The 20053-nt window shown below is 43.8% G+C and overlaps 1 protein-coding gene across 2 annotated transcripts; it reads right to left on the bottom strand.

Annotated features, from left to right (window-relative positions):
• Positions 1 to 16290: 16290 nt before the first annotated feature.
• Positions 16291 to 18557, bottom strand: LRATD1 (LRAT domain containing 1). 2 transcript variants are annotated; one of them, XM_032353277.1, is made up of 2 exons: positions 18453 to 18557; positions 16291 to 17483 (listed from the first exon to the last, which is right to left on the bottom strand). In XM_032353277.1, the coding sequence occupies exon 2, from the start codon at positions 17445 to 17447 to the stop codon at positions 16569 to 16571; it is 879 nt and encodes a 292-aa protein (XP_032209168.1). In that variant the 5' UTR covers positions 17448 to 17483; positions 18453 to 18557; the 3' UTR covers positions 16291 to 16568. The 2 variants fall into 2 exon arrangements, with proteins under 2 accessions (XP_032209168.1, XP_032209167.1); XM_032353276.1 differs by having other exon boundaries at positions 18383 to 18464.
• Between the last annotated feature and the right edge of the window lie 1496 nt (positions 18558 to 20053).

Below are 20053 nucleotides of genomic sequence, written 5' to 3' on the forward strand. Positions count from 1 at the left end.
CACACACACACACACACACACACACACCCCCCACACAAATGCTCTAGAGGAATTGGGATCTGTAATTAGGAAGAAAAGAAGAGGAGACAGGGCAGGCTGTCTACAGCTGTTCCCATTTGGAAGAGGCAAGGACTGTCACCTGTAATAGAGTTGGATATTGGCTCTTTCAAGGGTCTGGGTTTTCCAGCTACCAACTGAGACTTTGTTTTGAGCTTAGCATGACAGTAGGACTTTGTTATCTAAGAGAGAAGAGAAAAGGTCAGGGACTTGCCTCACTTTATCCAGTGACAGGGGAGAAACTACCCTTCATGAGTGCACGTAGGAATAAAAAAAAAGATGCTTTTGATTTTATGACTTGATGCCAATTACGTGTGTACTTCCCTGACAGTATGGCAGTTTGGCGGATGGCTTTCTTGAGTGTGAATACTGGAGGCATCTGGGTGGAGACTACTTGGAATCCTGGGGCAAGATCCAAGGTCAAAACTATAATCCCAAGATTTTGGCTTTTCTACTCTAATTCTTTCATGAATGTTTGGCAGAGTTCTGCAGAGGTTACCTGATGTGTGAAGGGACAGATTGAATCCAAAGCAGACATGAGAATCCAGTCATCTGCTGTTTAGCCAGAAGAAATCTGAAAAAATGTAGAACAGCACTGCTCTTCTTACTTTTCTTTTTTGAAAACAGTTTTTTTTTTTTTTAATAAAATTATTGTTGGGGCTCCGGGGTGGCTCAGTGGGTTAAAGCCTCTGCCTTCAGCTCAGGTCATGATCCCAGGGTCTAGGGATCGAGCCCCCATTGGGCTCTCTGCTCAGCAGGGAGCCAGCTTCCCCCAACCCCTCTGCCTGCCTCTCTGCCTACTTGTGATCTCTGTCTGTCAAATAAATAAATAAAATCTTTAAAAAAATTATTGTTTATGTAACATGTAATGTATTTGTTATTGGTGTTTTAAATACCTAATTTTTTTTCTAAATGTCACTGTTAATGCTATCATGGCAAATATTGATAGGCATAGCTTACATCGACAAAAGCTCAGTGGGCTCCCCAGTAATTTATAGGAAGCCAAAGACCAGGAAGGTTGAAAATTACTGTGCTAATGAACTAGGCAGGTATTTCCAAAGGGGAGAGTCTAAGAAAGAGATACCTTTACAGATTGAGGAATACAATATGTATAAAAGTTTCCTCTTTTAAAAATCTGAGTAAACACCCAAATGAAGACACACTTTTATAATAAAGAGTCATTCCTAATAAGCTCCCCTTCCACTATGCACCAGAGGTAAACCATGTAACAGAGTTTTCAGTTCCAAGGTTAGAGAGGTGAACTCTTAAGTTTTGGGCCCATTAGAAGCAGGGAATGCAAGTAAGAGTGGAGCATTCTCCATGAAGGCCTAGAGAAATCTCTGGCCACAGAAACACAAACAAGGTTTATCTTTATAGGGTTCTAGTGCAGCTTAGATGCTATCACTGAGTAATATGGTTCGAGGGGCGGTATATGTCCTTCCCCTAATGGAGCACTTCCTGCTTTCATTTAAAAAACAGCCATTTGCCTCTTCCTCAGAGCACCTCCTACCTGGATGAAACTTCATCAGCTCTTTGATTCTTATCAAAATGGTTTTGAACAAGTATTACCTACTTGAAATTATGCACAAGATCCATTCTCTCTGAAGATTTACCATCTAAGTGTAGATAAAGCAAACCTATTTAAGAATTAGGAAAACTGTAATCTCAATAGTAAAAGAAAATCCGCTTAATAACTTAGATTCATCTGTTTCAACTGACTGCCTTTTATTTACAAAGCACTGTAGGGTGGAAACTTTACTGCCATGAACAGTTTTAACTTTATCCTAACCCTGTGAGTTAGATTTGGTGATTTTTTTTTTTTAAAGATTTTATTTATTTTTTTGACAGAGAGATCACAAGTGGGCAGAGAGGCAGGCAGAGAGAGAGAGAGGAGGAAGCAGGCTTCCCGCTGAGCAGAGAGCTCGACATGGGACTCGATCCCAGGACCCTGAGATCATGACCTGAGCCGAAGGCAGCGGCTTAACCCACTGAGCCACCCAGATGCCCCATAGATTTGGTGATCTTTTGAAAGGCAAAGCGATGGGAGTCCAGGGTAGTGATTTGCCCAACATCATACAGCCAGAAAGTGAGGAGCCACATTTGTAGCCATGTGGTTTTCAAAATCCAGCATCCTTTCCCTTATGCCATCCCCTGCTAGACGATTTACTTACTTAATTTAATTTATTCCAGTCTATTTCAATCTCTAGTGAGTTCATGGTTTACGAGGAATAACTAATCTCATTCAGAAATGGAAATGCCATAGGTTGAGTCACAAGATACTCTTTCAGGAGACTGGCATGGGTAAACATTGATTCGCTGCAGCATCTCACGGTTCTGCTCTCCTAGATAAGTTAAACAGGCCTCTTTATATGCATAAATATGTCCTACAGCCAGGTCTATGTAGGGCCTAACTCATGACATTGCCCTGCCATTAGAACTGGCCAGCCACGAAAACAGGCATTATTTTGTACAGTTATTGCAGGCTGTTGCCAGAAAAATTTAGATCTTGTATACCTTTTTAAAAAATTTAATTTTTTTCAGTGTTCCAAAATTCATTGTTTATGCACCACGCCCAGTGCTCCACGCAATACATGCCCTCCTTAACACCCACCACCAGGCTCACCCATGCCCCCACTCCCTCCCTTCTAAAACCCTCAGTTTGTTTCTAAGAAGCCACAGTCTCTTATGGTTTGTTTCCCCTCTGATTTCCCTCAGCTCACTTCTGCTCTCCACCTCCCCCTGTCCTCCTTATGCTCCACAAGTAAGTGAGACCAGATGATAATTGACTCTCTCTGCTTGACTTATTTCACTCAGCATAATCTCTTCCAGTCCCATCCATGTTGATACAAAAGTTGGGTGTTCATCCTTTCTAATGGAGGCCTAATACTCCCTTGTATATATGGACCATATCTTCTTTATCCATTCATCCATTGGAGGGCATCTTGGTTCTTTCCACAGTTTGGCAACTGTGGCCATTGCTGCTATGAGCGTTGGGGTACAGATGGACCTTCTTTTCACTACATCTGTATCTTTGGGGTAAATACCCAGTAATGCAATTGTAGGGTCATAGGGTAGCTCTATTTTTAAGTTTGTAAGGAATCTCCACACTACTTGCCATAATGGCTGCACCAACTTGCATTCCCACCCACAGTGTGAGAGGGTTCCTCTTTCTCCACATTCTCTCCAACCCTTGGTGTCTCCTGACTTGTTAATTTTGGCCATTCTAACTGGTGTAAGGTGGTATCTCAATGTGGTTTTGATTTGAATCTCCCTGATGGCTAATGATGATGAACATTTTTTCATATGTCTGTTAGCCATTTGTATGTCTTCATTGTAGAAGTGCCTGTTCATGTCTTCTGCCCGTTTTTTGACATGATTATCTGTCTTGTGTGTGTTGAGTTTGAGGAGTTCTTTATAGATCTTGGATATCAGCCCTTTGTCTGTAGTGTCATTTGTGAATATCTTTTCCCATTCCGTGGGTTGCCTCTTTGTTTTGTTGACTGTTTCCTTTGCTGTACAGAAACTTTGATCTTGATGAAGTCCCAAAAGTTCATTTTTGCTTTTGTTTCCTTCGTCTTTGGTGACATATCTTGAAAGAAGTTGCTGTGGCCAATGTTGAAGAGGTTACTGCGTATGTTCTCCTCTAGGATTTTGATAGATTCCTGCCACACGTTGAGGTCTTTTATCCATTTCGAGTTTATCTTTGTGTATGTTGTGAGAGAATGGTCAAGTTTCATTCTTCTACACATAGCTGTCCAATTTTCCCAGTACCATTTATTGAAGAGACTGTCTTTTTCCCAATGTATAATTTTTCCCGCTTTGTCGAAGATTATTTGACCATAGACTTGAGGGTCCATATCTGGGTTCTTTACTCTGTTCCATTGGTCTATATGTCTGTTTTTGTGCTGGGACCATGCTGTCTTGGTGATCACAACTTTGCAGTAAAGCTTGAAAATCAGGCCATGTGATGTCCCCAATTTTTTCTTTTTCAACATTTCCTTAGCAACTTGGGGTCTCTTCTGGTTCCATACAAATTTTATGGTTGTTCTAGCACTTTGAAAAATGCCAGTGGAATTTTGATTGGGATGGCATTGAAAGTATAGATTGCTCTAGGCAGTATAGACATTTAAACAATGTTTATTCTTCCTATCCATGAGCATGGAATGGTCTTCCATCTTTTTGTGTCTTCTTCGGTTTCTTTCATGAGTGTCCTGTAGTTCTTCAAGGACAGATCTTTTACCTCTTTAGTTAGGTTTATTCCCAGGTATCTATGGTTCTTGGTGCTATGGTAAAAGGAATAGATTCTCTGATTTTCCTTTCTGTATTTTTATTGTTAGCATATAAGAAAGCAACTGATATCTGTACATTGATTTTGTATCCTGCCACATTACTGAATTGCTGTATGAGTTCTAGTAGTTTGGAGGTGGAGTCTTTTAGTTTTCCCACTTAAAGTATTATGTCATCTGTGAAGAGGGAGAGTTTGACTTCTTCATTGAATAACTTTTCTTTTTGTTGTCTGATTGCTGTTGCTAGGACTTCTAGTACTGTGTTGAGCAACAGTGGCAAGAGTGATCATCCTTGTTGTGTTCCTGATTTCAAAGGGAAGGCTGTCAGCTTTTCCCCATTGAGGATGATATTCACTGTGGTTTTTTGTATATCTTTTTTAAATCAGAATTTTAGACTTCTTTAAGGAATTAGAGGCAGAGTATGTATTGATTATTTTTTCCTTCTGTTTATTTTTGAGACACTTCCTCCCAATACTATAAGCAACATAATATTTATTATGACTCCAAGGAACTTCCTTGGACCCCTGGGAACAGACTAGAGATTCCTCAAATGTTATCTAACAGGCACATCTCTGTTTCTGAAGTTCATGATGAAAAATAGAAGAACCTCAACATTGAAGTTAATTCCATTGTGACTTTGAGACATGCACTTGAGAATTTCATTCCAGGAGACAGAATATGAAGTCTAGGTGATTAGTGTATGTGTTAAACAGTTGGCCAGAGTTGGACTGTGTTTGTGTTTTTGAATACCCTAACACCTACTTCTCTTAGGCATAGTCTTTTGAAAAATTAAGATTTCTTCTTTTGTTCAACTGCTACCAGAGGCATAATATAAATACTCCCACATGTTAGCTGGAAACAGTAAGTGGGGTTTCCCTATGAGAAAAGGGTGGAAGGAGACATTTGACTATTCCAGGAAAATCTTGTGAGAAACAGAGAAACATAATGGCTTCCGATCAGAACACCTGAATTAAAGTGAAAGATATATCACATTGACTTGGGTGTTTACCCCTGTCAAGCCTCAGTGTCCCCATTTGGACAAAGGGGACATTGAGTTCTGACTGACACAGGTTAGTTAGAAGGATGGCAATTGACTATGCAGGCTGCTCATCTCTGAGCAAATGTCAGTAGTTGTTCTGATGATGATGGGGACTTATATGCCTCCCTAGATTATTTCATCACCCATAGATCTAATATTCAGGACACTATTGTGGGTAATAAAATAGTTTGCAAAGGAAATAAAATCACCCTGGCCCTATAAGGTTGGAGACTTAGGATATACTGTTAGTATTTGTTACTTAAAATTACTCTGATGGATGGATTCTTCCGCTAAGCAGCCTATATTAAATTCCAAATGTAATCCTATTGGAAGAACAGAACTACAACATCAGCAATACTCCTTGAGGGTTCTTGTCAATTTGACAGATTTGACAGGCAGACAAATTTAATTTATTAAAATATTCTGTCTAGCATTTTTAAAAGACAAGGGGTTTTTACAGTGTAAATGAACTGTTTTCACGGCCTTATTAAAATAAATGCATAAAGTCAGCTGTTTTTCTTTGGAATTCATTAACTTGAGATTCAACATATAAAGGAATGGTACGCTAATCATTGACACACGTACACTGCCATTTTGACTATTTCACAGTCTGCAAATACTCTGGGATTTCTCCTTTTTCAAGCAAATGAGAATTCCACACAAGAAGGAAAAACTTGCTTATATGTCAGATTTCATGGATATATTTATTAAAATTATTAGAAAAATTTTGAAGGCCAATGCTTTGAACCAAAGGAGCATGTGAGTGAATTTGGGGTGTCCTTATACAAGGGGCTTAGATTTGTTTTTATTCAAAGCAGTTCTGTTGCTTGCATTGAAGGAATGTTGTCAAAGTTAATAGATTTCTTGTTTTCTTCAAAGGACCATTTTTAAATTAAACATAATGAACTTTGAAATGTTTGTATTGACTCTGAACCAGTATCAATTCTCCAAGTTATCAGTTTCCTCCCAGCCATATTTCCTCCTCAACTACTAATTCTACCTGACAAAATGGTCTTCGTCTTGACACATTTTGCACACTGCCATCTAAACAGTGTCCCCACGACTTCTGACATTTTTTTTTTCTCTATCGCTTATCTTGTCCCTCAGAACTGACCTATGTCCTGTCTTCCTGTCTGTGGTCTTGACCTCTCTCCTTGAGCAAGAGCACCTTCTCAGTTGGCCTAAGATCATCACTGCGCTGGGCCCAGCCCCACTCCAAGAAGTCCTTAATTTGTAGTTTTTCACTAGAGAATTTGTCCTAATAGTTTGAGCTAAATCTTAGGCAACCAGTCCACCTACCTATCAAAAATCTTGCCGGCAAAGATGCACTGAGAGGTGAACTAATTGGTAAATTAAATGCTAATAACCTGCCAATCTCAGTAGTTCCACAGTAAAATGGCTTTCATTCAATATATTTAAACTCACATGTATAGAATTTGTAGGACCGAACTTACTCTAAAAATAGCATTTTACATAAAAATGACAAAAGATGGTCCATTAGATTTAAATAACATGCAGAATTGTCTCTTTCCCCCATCTGATAATAAAGATTCAATGAAAATGTGTAGTTGTCTTAAAAACATCATTTAGCTCTTCTATGCCAAGGACTCCTTTCTTGAAGTTGATGTCTTCTGCCAAATGCTTCTTCCTTTAACCTCTATAGTATATTTTTTAATTGTACCTTGGTAATGACCTATATTCCAAGATGTAGTGAACTGTAGCTAATAGTGAACCTGTCTCCTTTACCTGATAGAGTTCTTGACGTCTAGACCATGTTTTGTATCCACATGACAAAGCAAAGACTTGCCTTTTACAGGGACCCAACAAATGTTTAGGGAGTTGATCTCCCATGAGAACATTAATTTTGAGAAAGGCACTTACTGTTCTTATAGCAGGATTGCTGCCTTGAAATTATGTTAACTGAATCGAGTTAAGTCAGCATTGGTTGCACATCTAATATGACCAGATACTAGCTACTAAGGAACAAAGATCAAAATGCCAAGATCCCTACCTCAAGATTAAAACCCAATTCATCCTGCAATCTGGTTCCCATTAGCTTAAATAAATTGTGTTTGACATAGTTTAGGGGCTGAAAATTGGAATATTAAGTGGTTACAGTAGATGTTAAGCACTCAGACAAAGCTCTATGGGAGCTCAGTGAGAAAGGATTAGTTGGGCTTATTATCACAGAAGTAGAGGTATTGTAGGAGAAAGAGAGGCTTCTCAGAACAGCTCATCAATGAACTGGGTCCTAAAGGATGAGGAGGATTTTGACATGTGGCTAAGGAGGGTAGAAGGGTGCTCTGTGCAGATGAAACAGCTTGAGCAAAGGCATTTGATGATATGACTTTGGAGAAGGGTTACTGGTTCAGTACAGAGGACTCAGGGATAATGTACCGAGAGGAGTCAGGGGATAGAGCTTCAGAGGGTGGGATGTAGTGGCCAGAAGGGGTGTGGCTTGAATCATGCCATGCATCTGGGTTTTGTCTGGCACGTTATGGAAAACCTTTAAAGGCTGCAAGGAACTAACATGGCAGAACAGGTCTGGGCTGTCAAGGCCTTATTTTGTTGGTCTGCAGAGGATGGAGTAACTACCTCTGGTCCCATTTCCTTGTGTAGATCCTGTCTCATAAAATTATACACAAATAAAGCGGATGCACACAAGGGACACTGATTTCTGAAATGAGAATAGTGAGGCTGCAAAATGACATATCTTGTCTGCTGTCTCCTGTAGAAATTGCTCTCTGGACAATAGCAATTTCACCATAATCCATATTTACCTAGGTTTCTAATCCCATATTAGTAATATTTCATTCTAAAGAAGTACTCCATTCTTGAGTTTGGACACTTTTTTTCTCAGCAGGATATCAGGGTTTAAAATCTCAAATTAAAGTAGCTATTCATAAGTATAAACAACCATAACCATGACCAAAACCAGATTAAACAATATTAAATGTCCAGAGGTGCTCAGAGAATAATATTTTGCTGGAAAAACATAGGGTGTTCCTCTAAGACTTCCAAGGAAAATATAAAATATATATATATATATATGTGTGTGTGTGTGTGTGTGTGCATATATATATATATACATATATGTGTGTGTGTATATATATATATATGAAATAAGACATTGATCTAGATACATTTTTAGTGCTCAATTGCACTCCGAATCATTTCCAATTATTCTAGCTGTTCAACCACCTTGGGGGGTCCAACTGTCATCAATCAAAGGAGGCTGATTTTCTTCTGCCCCCACTGCTGGAATATCAGGCAAGGAGATTGTTTCTTTCTACAGATGCTGTAGGTATATTTGCTTATTAGTAAGATTGGGAGAGATTTTACTTTTCCAAAGGTGAAGAGGACCTAGATTTTCAGTAGACCTTTTCTGCCCTGATGGAACATCTTTGTTCATTAAGTGTCCATTGACTAATGTAGCCTATTTGGGAAATGTCTTTTCTCATCCTTACTTCATGAAAGTCAATCCACAGCTGCCTTCTAAATTTGCAGCTCTCAGAGCTACCTCACCTAGATGGAAATTGAATTACTAAGAAAAATCTGCATTTCTAGAGTAATGAAACTCATAATGATAATGTTCATTCATGAAGAAATGCTTGCAGCAGTACAACGAGGGCAGAGAAATCTTTCTGACTAGATATGGCTTATCTCCCACCTCTTTCCAACTAGATACGGCTAATCTCCCATCATCGATAGTGTAATATAGATGCCTCTTTTCTATTTTATACAGTACCATTCTTGAGGAGAATCTTATAGACGTTGACGCAGAGTTTTAGCCCATTACTACTGTGGTTTGGGCTCCGAGAGAAACCATGCACAATATGTCCCACATACTTATGGAAAAGCCAATTCTTCTCCGTTCCCCACTTCTTCCATTCATTCAGTAGACTCTAACCGAGTACGTGTTGTAAGTGCTAGACTTTGCAGGTGCAAAAATGAGTAAGTCACAGAGACTTTCCCCATAGAGCTCATTCTAGAGAGAGACAGATGTAAACAATATTTATAGCAGAGGAGAGTCTGGGGGAGGCATAAACAAATTCAGTGGGAATACACAGAAGAAAACTACCAAAACCATGCCAGGGGTAGCATGACATTACTATGAAGGGGGGAATGGATAAGGGTTTTCTCCTTAGGAATCCAGAAGGGCAGTCAGGTAAAGGGGATGATGTAGAAAGTCACGAAAGCATGACTGAAAATGACATGTTCTGTATACTGTTTTGTGTAGCCTTAGTATAAGCTGTGGGTAGATAGGGGTCAGACCATGGAGGATCCTGACTGCCTCATAAGGAGCTTGGCCTTTATCTCGTCAGCAGGGTGTATATTTAAAAAGATCACTGTGGCCACACATGATTGAATAAAGGCACCAGAGGATAGAGACAGGAGAGGAATTATGGAAGATCTGGGTATGATGTGAGGACTTAGGCTGGGATAAGTAACAGGTGAGATTAAAAAGAGTGATGTAGTGTATTTCTAATTGTATCTGGGAAAACATTAATCATGCCCTCAGATAAAGGATGGCATGTCCTATAAGATAAAATCAAAAGAGTATGAGAAGAGACACACATGAAACACCCATCCCCATCCACACAAACATAAAACCAACTCTCTCAGTGATTATGGTGCCTGTGAACTCTTCCCTCTGAGGCTTCTTCTGGATTATGTGCTTGTTTCTGGACCTGAGTCTGGCTTTGGCCTTCAAAGACACATGAGCAATCTGAGAATATACTTCCATGATGTGGATGGAGGATGCATCCTTAATTTGTCAGTTCCAAAAAATCAGAGGTCTCTGGCTTCTTAGAGATGTAAGTGCCCTGAGTAGGGTAGCCAGTTAATGTACTGGACTTGCAGTCACATTTGAATTTCAAATAAAAAGATCATTTTTGGTATAAGTATGGCCCAAATATTGCTTGGGATACACCTATACCAAAATGATTATTCTTTGTTTATCTGAAATTGAAATGTAATTGATTGGCCTGTATTTTTATTTACACAGTTGGGCAACCCTACCCTAGAGTCTTGCATTTCTCTGGCTCAGACCCCGGGCAGACAATTCCACTGAGAAGCAGAAAGCAGGACAAAACAAAGCATGTGCTGAAGAGCTGAGAGATGTTTTTACAAAATCATTGTCAGTACGATCCCCCCAGATTTGCTCATTCCCCAGGAGAATCTGAAAACAAGGGGTTTGGCAGTGAGCAAAGAGCTGGCATGTCGCAGAACTGTTGGAGGGGAAAATGATTGAGTTTAGAATAATAATGTATTTGTTAAAGCAAATATCAGTATACTCGTAACAGAGAAGCCTTCAAGTTTCCCATTATGGCATGAACAGAACATTAACGTCTATATCATAGATTGATGGCAAGAATTTTCTTGGAAAGCACATCAGCAGTAGCCTCACATGACTGTCTCCTATTTTTTGGAACACTGAATATAGTTCAGATTAACTTTTGAGGCATTTATTTTGTGCTTGAAATTTAGGACACGAGCTCTATTCACACCTAATATTTTACAAGCATCTCCCCTTTGGACAAAATTAAGTTCAGAACTCATGTTCACATAAAAAAGTAATTGGATTGTAAAAGCCAATGGGCATAGCCATTATTTGGCTATTTTATATATAAAAATGAATAACATTTATTTAGAAAAACAACCATGACCAAACTCCCTCAAATCTAATTCTCCCAGAGAGTTAAGCTCATCTTCTAGTAGGTTTTCCCCTACATAACTGAAGAACTGAAGAAAATTCTTAGCAAGAGCTTTAATAATTTGCTTCTTTCTAAAGGAATAATATTATGATTTCATGTGAGAAAAATTTCCCCTTGATGTAAATGAGAGATGAAGTTATGAGAAGGTATAGTCAGAGTTATTTATTAGTTTGCTTTCCTCTTTCTGGCCAGATGACAAGAGAATATTTTATCTTTGGATTCTTTGATAGTTTTTTTTTTTTTCTATTAGCAAACAGAATATTCAGAATACCTTTTACCTGGGATCAGTCTTAAGCCTCATAAATTACACTTTTGTGGTTCTTCTGAGATGGGAAAAGCTGCCAATTTCAATTAGAGAAATTTAGGTTTGCTTGTAGAGAAGCTGAGTGGTGGGATTTCTGGTTTTCCCAGTGATCAGGTATCACCGAGAACAGTTGAGGTAGAAGGATGCCTTAGCCTTGTGTTTACTGAACATCCACTGTGTGCCTCGCACTGTCAACCAGAGAGACCGACCGCACCCCACAGCACGGGGACTGTTTATTAGGTGCCGCCAATGAATGCAATAGTCACAAATGCACCCCCCAGCAACAAAGGCAGAGAAGACTATCTTTCCTTCTCCCCCAACATATTCAAATACCTAAATCTCTTCCATTGTAAGTTCAAATGAGGTCAACATACAACATGTGAGTGATGAAATCAAGGAGATTTTATAAATTATTAAATGGTTGGAAAGTAAGATCTTGGCTTTCCTGGCTTTGGTGAGAGAACAGGTGTTCCCCATTGAAAAGCTCATTTGTTTATTTTATCACATTCTAACTTTCCCACTTCATCTTGTGTCTTATTTTGTAATTACTTCCTTATCTTCACAGCTTTCCTTTGAATCTTAGGTCTTTTTAGTTAGAGAAACAAGGAACATACCCTTCTAAAATTGAGACTAAAACTAACTGCAACTCCCACATTTTCTTTTTGTTTATGCTCAGTTTCAGGCATGGCTTGCCTTGCTGTCGGGTTGCTCACTAGCTGTGAGGACCCCAAGAGTTTCTCCTGTTTTTTTAAGTCTTCAGTAACTCTCCATTTGGTTCTAAACAGTCGGTATGTGCGCATGCATCTATACCCATCTTTGAATGAAAACATAATTATTAGCTATAGGTAGGAATGTATATATGGACGTAATATACATGTATATATATGTAAATGTGTATACATAAGTGTACGTGTACATAAATGTACATGTGTGTATGTGCAAATGTATACATACATGTAGATATGCGTGTGGATGTATGTATATGTATACATCGTAACTGTCCTGACAATAGCTAGTCATTGTCAACAAAAAAAGCCAAGTTGTATATTAGACAGCCATTTTCTAAAAACAATTCTTATGTTTCAGGAAACTTGCAAGCCTGTAGTTCTCACCTGCTGCAGACTGTTTATGCACATGGAAGTCTTCTCTGAAAGCCAAACCTAACAAGATTCTCTTCATCTGTTTAAAAATGAGAAAGCAGAAAGCTTTGAGGGTATGCATATAGATAAAAGGAAATTAGGTTGCTGTATTATGTTTTTGTAGTTAGTGTTAATTTCACTGAAATTTCACCCTGCTCCATTTATTAGATAACTAAGACATTGAACTTTGAAAGATGTTGAAAGCACACATGAAACTAGGTAATCAATCAGGTGTAATGTTTGAAGTCTGTTAGGATATACTAATTATTCAGATAATTCATCATTTTGTAAACACCAATTGCATGCTTTTCTGAAGACAAAATATTCAGACAAAAATGTTCAGCATAGAAACATGACACAAAGAAGAAGATAAACATCCAGATTTTTTTAAAAGGTAGTAAAATCAGGTAGCTCAGTCGGTTAAGCAGCTGGCTCTTGATTTTGGCTCAGGTCATGATCTCAGGGTCCGGAGATAGGGCTGGGCATAATGCTCCATGCTCCTCCTTTTGGAATAAGGTTCTCCCTCTCCCTCTGCCCTCCTGGCCCCCAACTCCTGCCCGTGCTGTCTTTCTCTCTCCCTCTCTCTCTTTCTCCCTCGCTCCCCCACCTTTAAAAAAAAAAAAACATAGTTAAATCATGTAACATCGTTGGACTTTCAGCTGCTTCTGTGTTTGTTCTAATCTGGCACAAGTGTTAACTATAAGAAAATATTATTAGTCTCTTTTCATATAAAGAAGTCAGGAGGGGGATTTAAAATTTTTAATATTGAGTAACTATATATTTATCTATATATCTATATATATGTATCTATTTGGCTCATGGATATACTTAAATTTTTAAAAAATAAATATATATGTTGTTTCTACAGGATTTTTTTTTTTAATGAAGTAATACACTTTGGGGCTTGGTTTTGTTTAAAATATGCCTATCCTCTCTTCTCCTCCCTAGCTTTTTTTTTTTTTTTTTTTTTTTTTTTTTTGTAGTTTGCTTTTTAGAGTCACCGTGGATGGATAAGGGTCTTTTCCTCTATCCCAGATAACCCACATCCCAGACCTCCAGCTGAGCCATATTCAGCATCATGAAAGGTCTTAGGAAGCTTTTCTCTCTGGAGAACTACAACCAAAACTAAATTTCTGACCTCTGTGAAAACGTTAGGAGGCTTCTGGCTTTAATTTTTAAAACTCTGATAAAATCTGGAGATATTACATTCACTCAAAATAAAAATCAAGTCCATCCATGCCATCTCCTAAGGGAACTTCCACCTTTTTTGTTTCACTGACATTGCTAATGATGCCCTAAAAATACTATTTGGGGGATCAAGATGTATCTTGATAATATCCTCTCAGTGATGCACTGTGATCTGAATTATTTTGCCACTGGCTCTTACTAACACGGACCAGACCGGGAATTCCCTTGGTAACAAGTGTTTTCCTATTGTAAATTTGTAGGAGTCTTGTCAACCCGGTCCTTAACAGACCAGTACAGGAATAAATGCTGCTTTGGCTGCCAAACTTTTATTTTTTACCACCAGTCTAGTCCCAGCAAGTATAAAGCTGCTAAGACAGCGCTGTTACAGTGACCCTCCCGGTAAAAGAAAAATCAGATTATGTGCCATCAGAGGAAATAAATGTTAGTATTAGGTGTGACCGACCGACTCATTTCTTTTGCTCGAGTCGCACCCTCTGAGTGACAGGTGGAGGACAAAAATGTCAAGGAGTCCTGCTGAGCAAGTACTTAGGATAGTGTTTAATACAGCAGAGAGCCAAGGTACAGTAGGCGGGGGCACAGTAAAGAATGTGGAGAGGGTAGATACAATAAAGAATTTCGGTTTATGATCTGCCATCTGCTATTTGAAAGAAGAGTAAGTTAGGGAAATAAGTGGCTTTCAGTTCTCCATACATGCAAAGGTAAGTTAGTTATTACAAAAGTTTTGCTGTTGTATGTGCTGAAAGAAAAGCATATGCATTTAAACATTTTTTAAAAAATAAATCACTCAATAGGCTTAAGAAAAATACTCTAGTTCATATATCATTGATCTGACCTTTTGATTCAAGATCAGGGAATGAATCCAAGATGGAAACTAAAACCAAAACCAAAACCAAAAACAAACAAAAATGAATCATTTCACCATGAAAAAGGCATTTCCAGTCTCAGCTAACCTCGACTAGTTTTTATTGCATTATTTTTGAAATGCCAAGAAACTGGCTTTGGCCATATTTGCCATCCAACTGAATCACAGCTGTCAATATGCAATTGCTTGCAACAATTAGCTCAACACCATTATTTGACAAATCCCCTAGAAAGGGACATAGATGCTCTCGGTGTCTAACACGGAATCAAGTAACAGTCAGGTGGGGCTGCAGCACAGGGAGAGAAGTGGGGACGTCCTTGCCCAAGGAAGGGGCTTCAAACAGCCTTCTTTTTTTTTTTTGGAAAAGACATACTTGCCCTGATCCTTCGAGTCCTTTCTGTTTTTCAGGAATGGATGGTGGGACTGGCTAAAGAGGGTGGGCGGGAAGCTACCACATCTGGATTCCTTTCTTAAGGACGTCAAGGGGAGAGGAAGAAAAATAGAAATACAGATGTGAAATAGTAATGGTATACAACATGGAGAAAAGAAACCTCATGGAACCTGCTAGCAATTTCCACCAACGCAGTAAAACCCCTTAACTGACAGAAATTCAGTACAATATACACATTAACAACTTCACCATTACTAGGGCTGCCGTTTCAAGCCAAAAAATTAACTACAATATTCAAAAACAGAATTCTCATAAGATTTGAGAAAAATAGAGTGAAAAGGCAATGTTAGCTAAGCTCTTAGCTAAGTCCACTCTTAATGGCCCCCAGGATTTAAACTATCATGGATTAAAGCCATGAAAATAAAAATTTCAATTTGAAATTTTATTAGCATGTTGCTAAAATGGTCAATAAAAACATCAACACGATAGGCTTTGTTGACATAGTTGGAAACCTGCTCTCCCACTTTTAAAACTTTATTTCCACTTCCCCGCCTTCTAAGATTTCTATGTTAGGAAAAGCCAAACTAAATATACTGGCTATGGTGCTGTAATAATGCTGGTTTCTGGAATGTTGCCATGTCTTCCCCCTCTTCTCCTCCAACCCTTTAAAAAATATGACTGTTTTTCAAATGCAGCCCAAGGAAGGAGCAATCTTCGGTTAAGAACAAGCGACCTTCTGCACAAATTCAAGTTCCCAGACACCAGGTGAATCTTCTCCCTCCCGGGGGCAGGGCCCGCGCTCCTCACCAAATTAGCTGCGCCATTTTCCTCTCGGGACCAGAAAGGCTTCCCTGCGGCCAGCTAGCGCGACTCACGGGCAAATGGGGGTGGGGGGTGGCTTTCGCTTCCCTCGGTGGAAAGGACTGGAAGCAAACCCTATAGCTTTGCCTGCAATACAATGTCAGGAGACTTGGGGCTGGAGAGCTGGAAGAGTGCCGGGCAGCCGCGGGATAACCTGGAGTCCCGAAGTGCTGGCTGGTGGCATTACTCACAAGTGCCTAAAGGGACAGCCTGGATTTCTTGGAAATCCTGCAGTCTGGGGACACATTCATACAGGCACTGAACTGTGCCCTGAAAAGATCATTTCTCACCTCCGACTGGTCTGTGTGTGCGCGTTTGGGGGTGGTGATGGTTCCCTTTACAGGAGGTCGGGTGACAGTCACGGACTAGTGACCCGCGGGGAAAGCCACGTCCCCTGCTCCCCTCAGCCCTTTCTCCTTGCCCCCGTTACAACTCAAGGGGAGAGCGCACGCTGCGTTTCCCCCACACCGTCGCTACCACCGGGGGGCTCAGCCGGGGACGCGCAGCTGCCCTTTGGTCCCGGGGCCAGTTCCTGAGACTTCCTGCCACTTGCCGGAGGGGTGCGGGGGTGCAGGCTGGGCACTGGCCGCCGCAGGAGGGCGCTCGAGGGGGCGGGGGTCGTGGATCGCCGGCCGGGAGGCCCGGGTGCGGGGGAGGGAGCGGGGCGCGGGGAGACAGGAGGAGCAGGCGGCCCCCCAAAAGGCTACTCCTTGTCGTCCACGAGGTCGGCCAGCTCCTGGAGCACTCGCAGGCGACCACTGGCGTCGATGCGGCGCTTCTCGCGGATGAGGTCTTCCAGGCTGTGAAACCTGGCCGTGTGCACCTTGTTCTCGCCCAGGTGCACCTTGAGATAGTACTGCTGCTGCGGGGGCTGCGTGCCAGCCGGCACCTCCCCTCCCGCCTTGAACTCCCGCTTGCCAAAGCGGCACCAGGCGGCGAAGCTCTCCGAGTTCGTCCAGCAGATCTCCTCGCTCTTGAGGCCCAGGTGGCCGCAGGCGTTCTGCACCACCAGCTCGGCCACTAGCGGGCGGTAGCGGTACCAGCTATTCACCACCCGGCCCACGTTGGCCGCGCCCGCCTCGTACAGGCTGTCCTGGCGGATCTCGCCCTGGTGCAGGTGGATGATCTGCCCGCCACCCACGTAGACCGCCCAGTGCGGGGCGGGGGCGGGCGGCTCGGGCGCCGGCTGCAGCCACAGCAGCTCCAGCAGGTCGCCGGGCTCGCAGAGCGCGGGCAGCGCTGTGACAGCGTAGACGCTCAGGTCGGCGCCCTGAGGGCCGCCGCTCACTTTGGAGAAGATGCATTCCTGGCCCCGGAAGGCGGAGAACTGAGTTTCGTTGAGGACCAGCTGGTGCAGCAGGTGGTGGTGGTGGCGGCTGGGGCTCTCTGGGCACGGAGTGCAGCCCGGGGGGGCCTTCACGCCAAACTTGTCGGTCTGGCCGCGTTCGTCCAGGTCCTCCTCCTCATCCGAGAAGAAGTAGGCGACCCCGACCCGCAGCTCGTCCTTCTCGATCCCCGACGGGTCCCCTGTGGGCAACTCGCTGTAGTTGAGGTGGGTGATGCGGTCCAGTTGGTTGCCCATCAATGACGCGGCGAGGCGAGGGCCAGGAGCGGGGATCTGCGGAAGCACAGACGAGAAGCGGAGACAACGATCAGAGTCGGGCTGCCCCTCCCCAGGACGTGCAATGGCCCCCGGGACCTGCCCGCCCGCCTACGCGCCGGCACTGGAGTCACCCGTTCCTCCCCAGCGGCAGGACAGGTGCAGAAGCCGCCGGTCCTTGGGGCGAGAGCGGACGCCCGGACCACAGCCTCGGATCCCGTCCCGGAACCCGGTCCAACTCCCACAAGAGGAAAGGCCAGCGGCGGGAAGGCACGCGGGGCCCCAGTGGGGCGGACAGCGCGGGTGGTGGCAGCGCGGGAGACGGACACCCCGGAATGGACCGAGGAGTAGGTTGAAAGGAAGACGGACGCTTAAGGCCTCGGAGCTTGGAGCAAGCTGCGCTCACGTTTCTGTCCCCACCCTCGCCAGCCCCTCTCTCAGTTTTGCGCTAGGTCGCACTCTTCCCCTGACAGCGCCTCACACAATGACAATGGGACACATTCGCAGACACTCACTTCACACCGGGAAAATTTTGTTCACTTAGGAGTCCAGACACTGACAGGCTGGCTGGTGTATCGGTGTGATCATGTCACATACAGAATGATAAACCTCCGCGACGACACACTCAGACCCCCACATTCGCACAGTTCTAACGCCACGCTCGCACGCTCGCCAGTGCACGTACACCCACGCACCCGGGCACACCTGCCCACACAAGCAGGTGCACTCTGCCCCTCACTTCTCTTGCCTTCTCCCCAGCAGAGCCATTCGGGCTGCGCCCGGGCGAGGCCGTTCTGTCTAAAATAACCTAACAAAGAGGAAAGGGAAAGATGGGGGAAGCTAGTGCGGTGCCCGTGTGCGGGTGCGGGTTGTGTAGGGAGGTCCACTTTCAGCCAAAAGACCCCTTTCCCTCCTACCCGGCACAGGGTCCAAACAGTCGGACGAAGAAAACCCGTTTCGAAGGCAAAGAAAGCCGCCTCTCCGTACCCGTGATTTCCCTGCTCCCGAAACCCCAAACTCCTTTAAAGTCTCCTGGTCCCCATGGGTGCTGCGGAGGCGGCGATGGCGAGGGAGTCCTGGGCGGCTCGTGGGGTTGCGGCTCCGCTCTGCCCCGCGCGGAACGGTGCGGTGCTGCTCCCGGCGCGATGCCCGTGCGCCCGCCGGTCCGCGCTGGCTGGGGCGCCCGGCCGGTCCACCGGTGCAGTCCCGACTCCGTTCTGCTTTCCTACAGTGGAGCCCGAGACTCTAAGTAGCCTGAGCAGCTGGTTCCAGGGCCCGCCCCGGGACGCGCTCATTGGCTGGGACGGGCGCCCCAGGCCCCGTCAATCTCCGCGAGAGGGGGAGGGGAGCAGGGGCGGGTCTCCCGTGCGCGCTCCGCCCCGGCCCTCCCGGCCCCCGCGCACCAGAACGCGCACAGCCCCGGGGAGTGGAGGTGTGAGCCCCTGCCGAGAGCGGGCGCGGGCCGCGGCGCTTGTGGGTGGCGCCGCTGCGGGCTTCCGCCCTCGCCCCTCACCCGCGCAGCTTTTCGGAGCGGATCCAGACTGACGGCGGTGCGCCCGAGTTCCATGTTCAGGAGTGCAGACTCCAGCGGCGAAGCTGAGTCTGCGGGTGGAGAAGACCCCCAGAGTAACCCGCCACTGAGGGCGGCCCGGGGCGGGGAGCGACACTGTCGGAGGCGGGCACCTGGGCCCTGCTGGGAGCCCCAGGAACCGACGGCCCTGGGCAGATCCTCTGCCCACAGACCTTTCCCTGCCGGCACCCATGCCTGTCACATTGTTCCTACGACGTTCTGTTCATCTCCCATCCCTGTGAAACTGCTGACCCAGCACCGGCGCCCGGTTTAAAAGGAGCACCTTTGACAAATGCTACTGAAAAATCGGAGCCTTGGCCAGCCCTTTCTGTAATTGGGCCTATGATTTGGGGCTGCGATTTTTTATGAAGGAGAGCATCACAAATGCCTACAGCCAAGCCCCGAGAGCTGCCTTTGCCTAGGGATTTTTGTTTGGTTTTGTGGCATAAGGGTGCACAGCAGTAATTAACGATTGCATTTCTGGATGGAAAGTTAATGAATGAATGAGTTCTGGATATTGGATGTTGAAAGGGAACTTTTCTACGTATGAAATTCTAGATGAGTAGTTTAAAAAAGGGTATTGCACTAAGCCTTGAAATGTTCTTAGAGATCTGGTTCTACTCTCAAGAAGCCTCCTGAAGCTTTTCCGTGAAGCTTACTCTCTTTCCCCAGGGCTTCCTTTTTGTGCCCCTTTGGCAGCTGGCAGGAACTCTTACTTTTTTTTTTTTTTTTTAATTGCAAATTTGTGTTGACTTTCTTGCTCTTTACAAAGTGAATGCCTGAGGATTGGCCTGCCTGCTACAGGGTTTTGTGTTCTAGACCTCTTTCACAATGCTGGCTGCACAGTGTTCCATCAAGCAATCATAAGGATAGAAAACTTGTCAGTGGGAGGCACTATGCCAGGAGGTTTAAGTGGGTGATTTCATCTTCATACCGCCCACTGCCACAGAGGAGGAAGCTGGGCCCAAGTCCCAGGGCCAGAAATCTCTGGAGGGCCTGTGGGACTCCAGAGCCATTC

This window comes from Mustela erminea, chromosome 7 (assembly GCF_009829155.1).
Source record: "Mustela erminea isolate mMusErm1 chromosome 7, mMusErm1.Pri, whole genome shotgun sequence".
In the NCBI taxonomy this organism is placed as follows: Eukaryota; Metazoa; Chordata; class Mammalia; order Carnivora; family Mustelidae; genus Mustela; species Mustela erminea.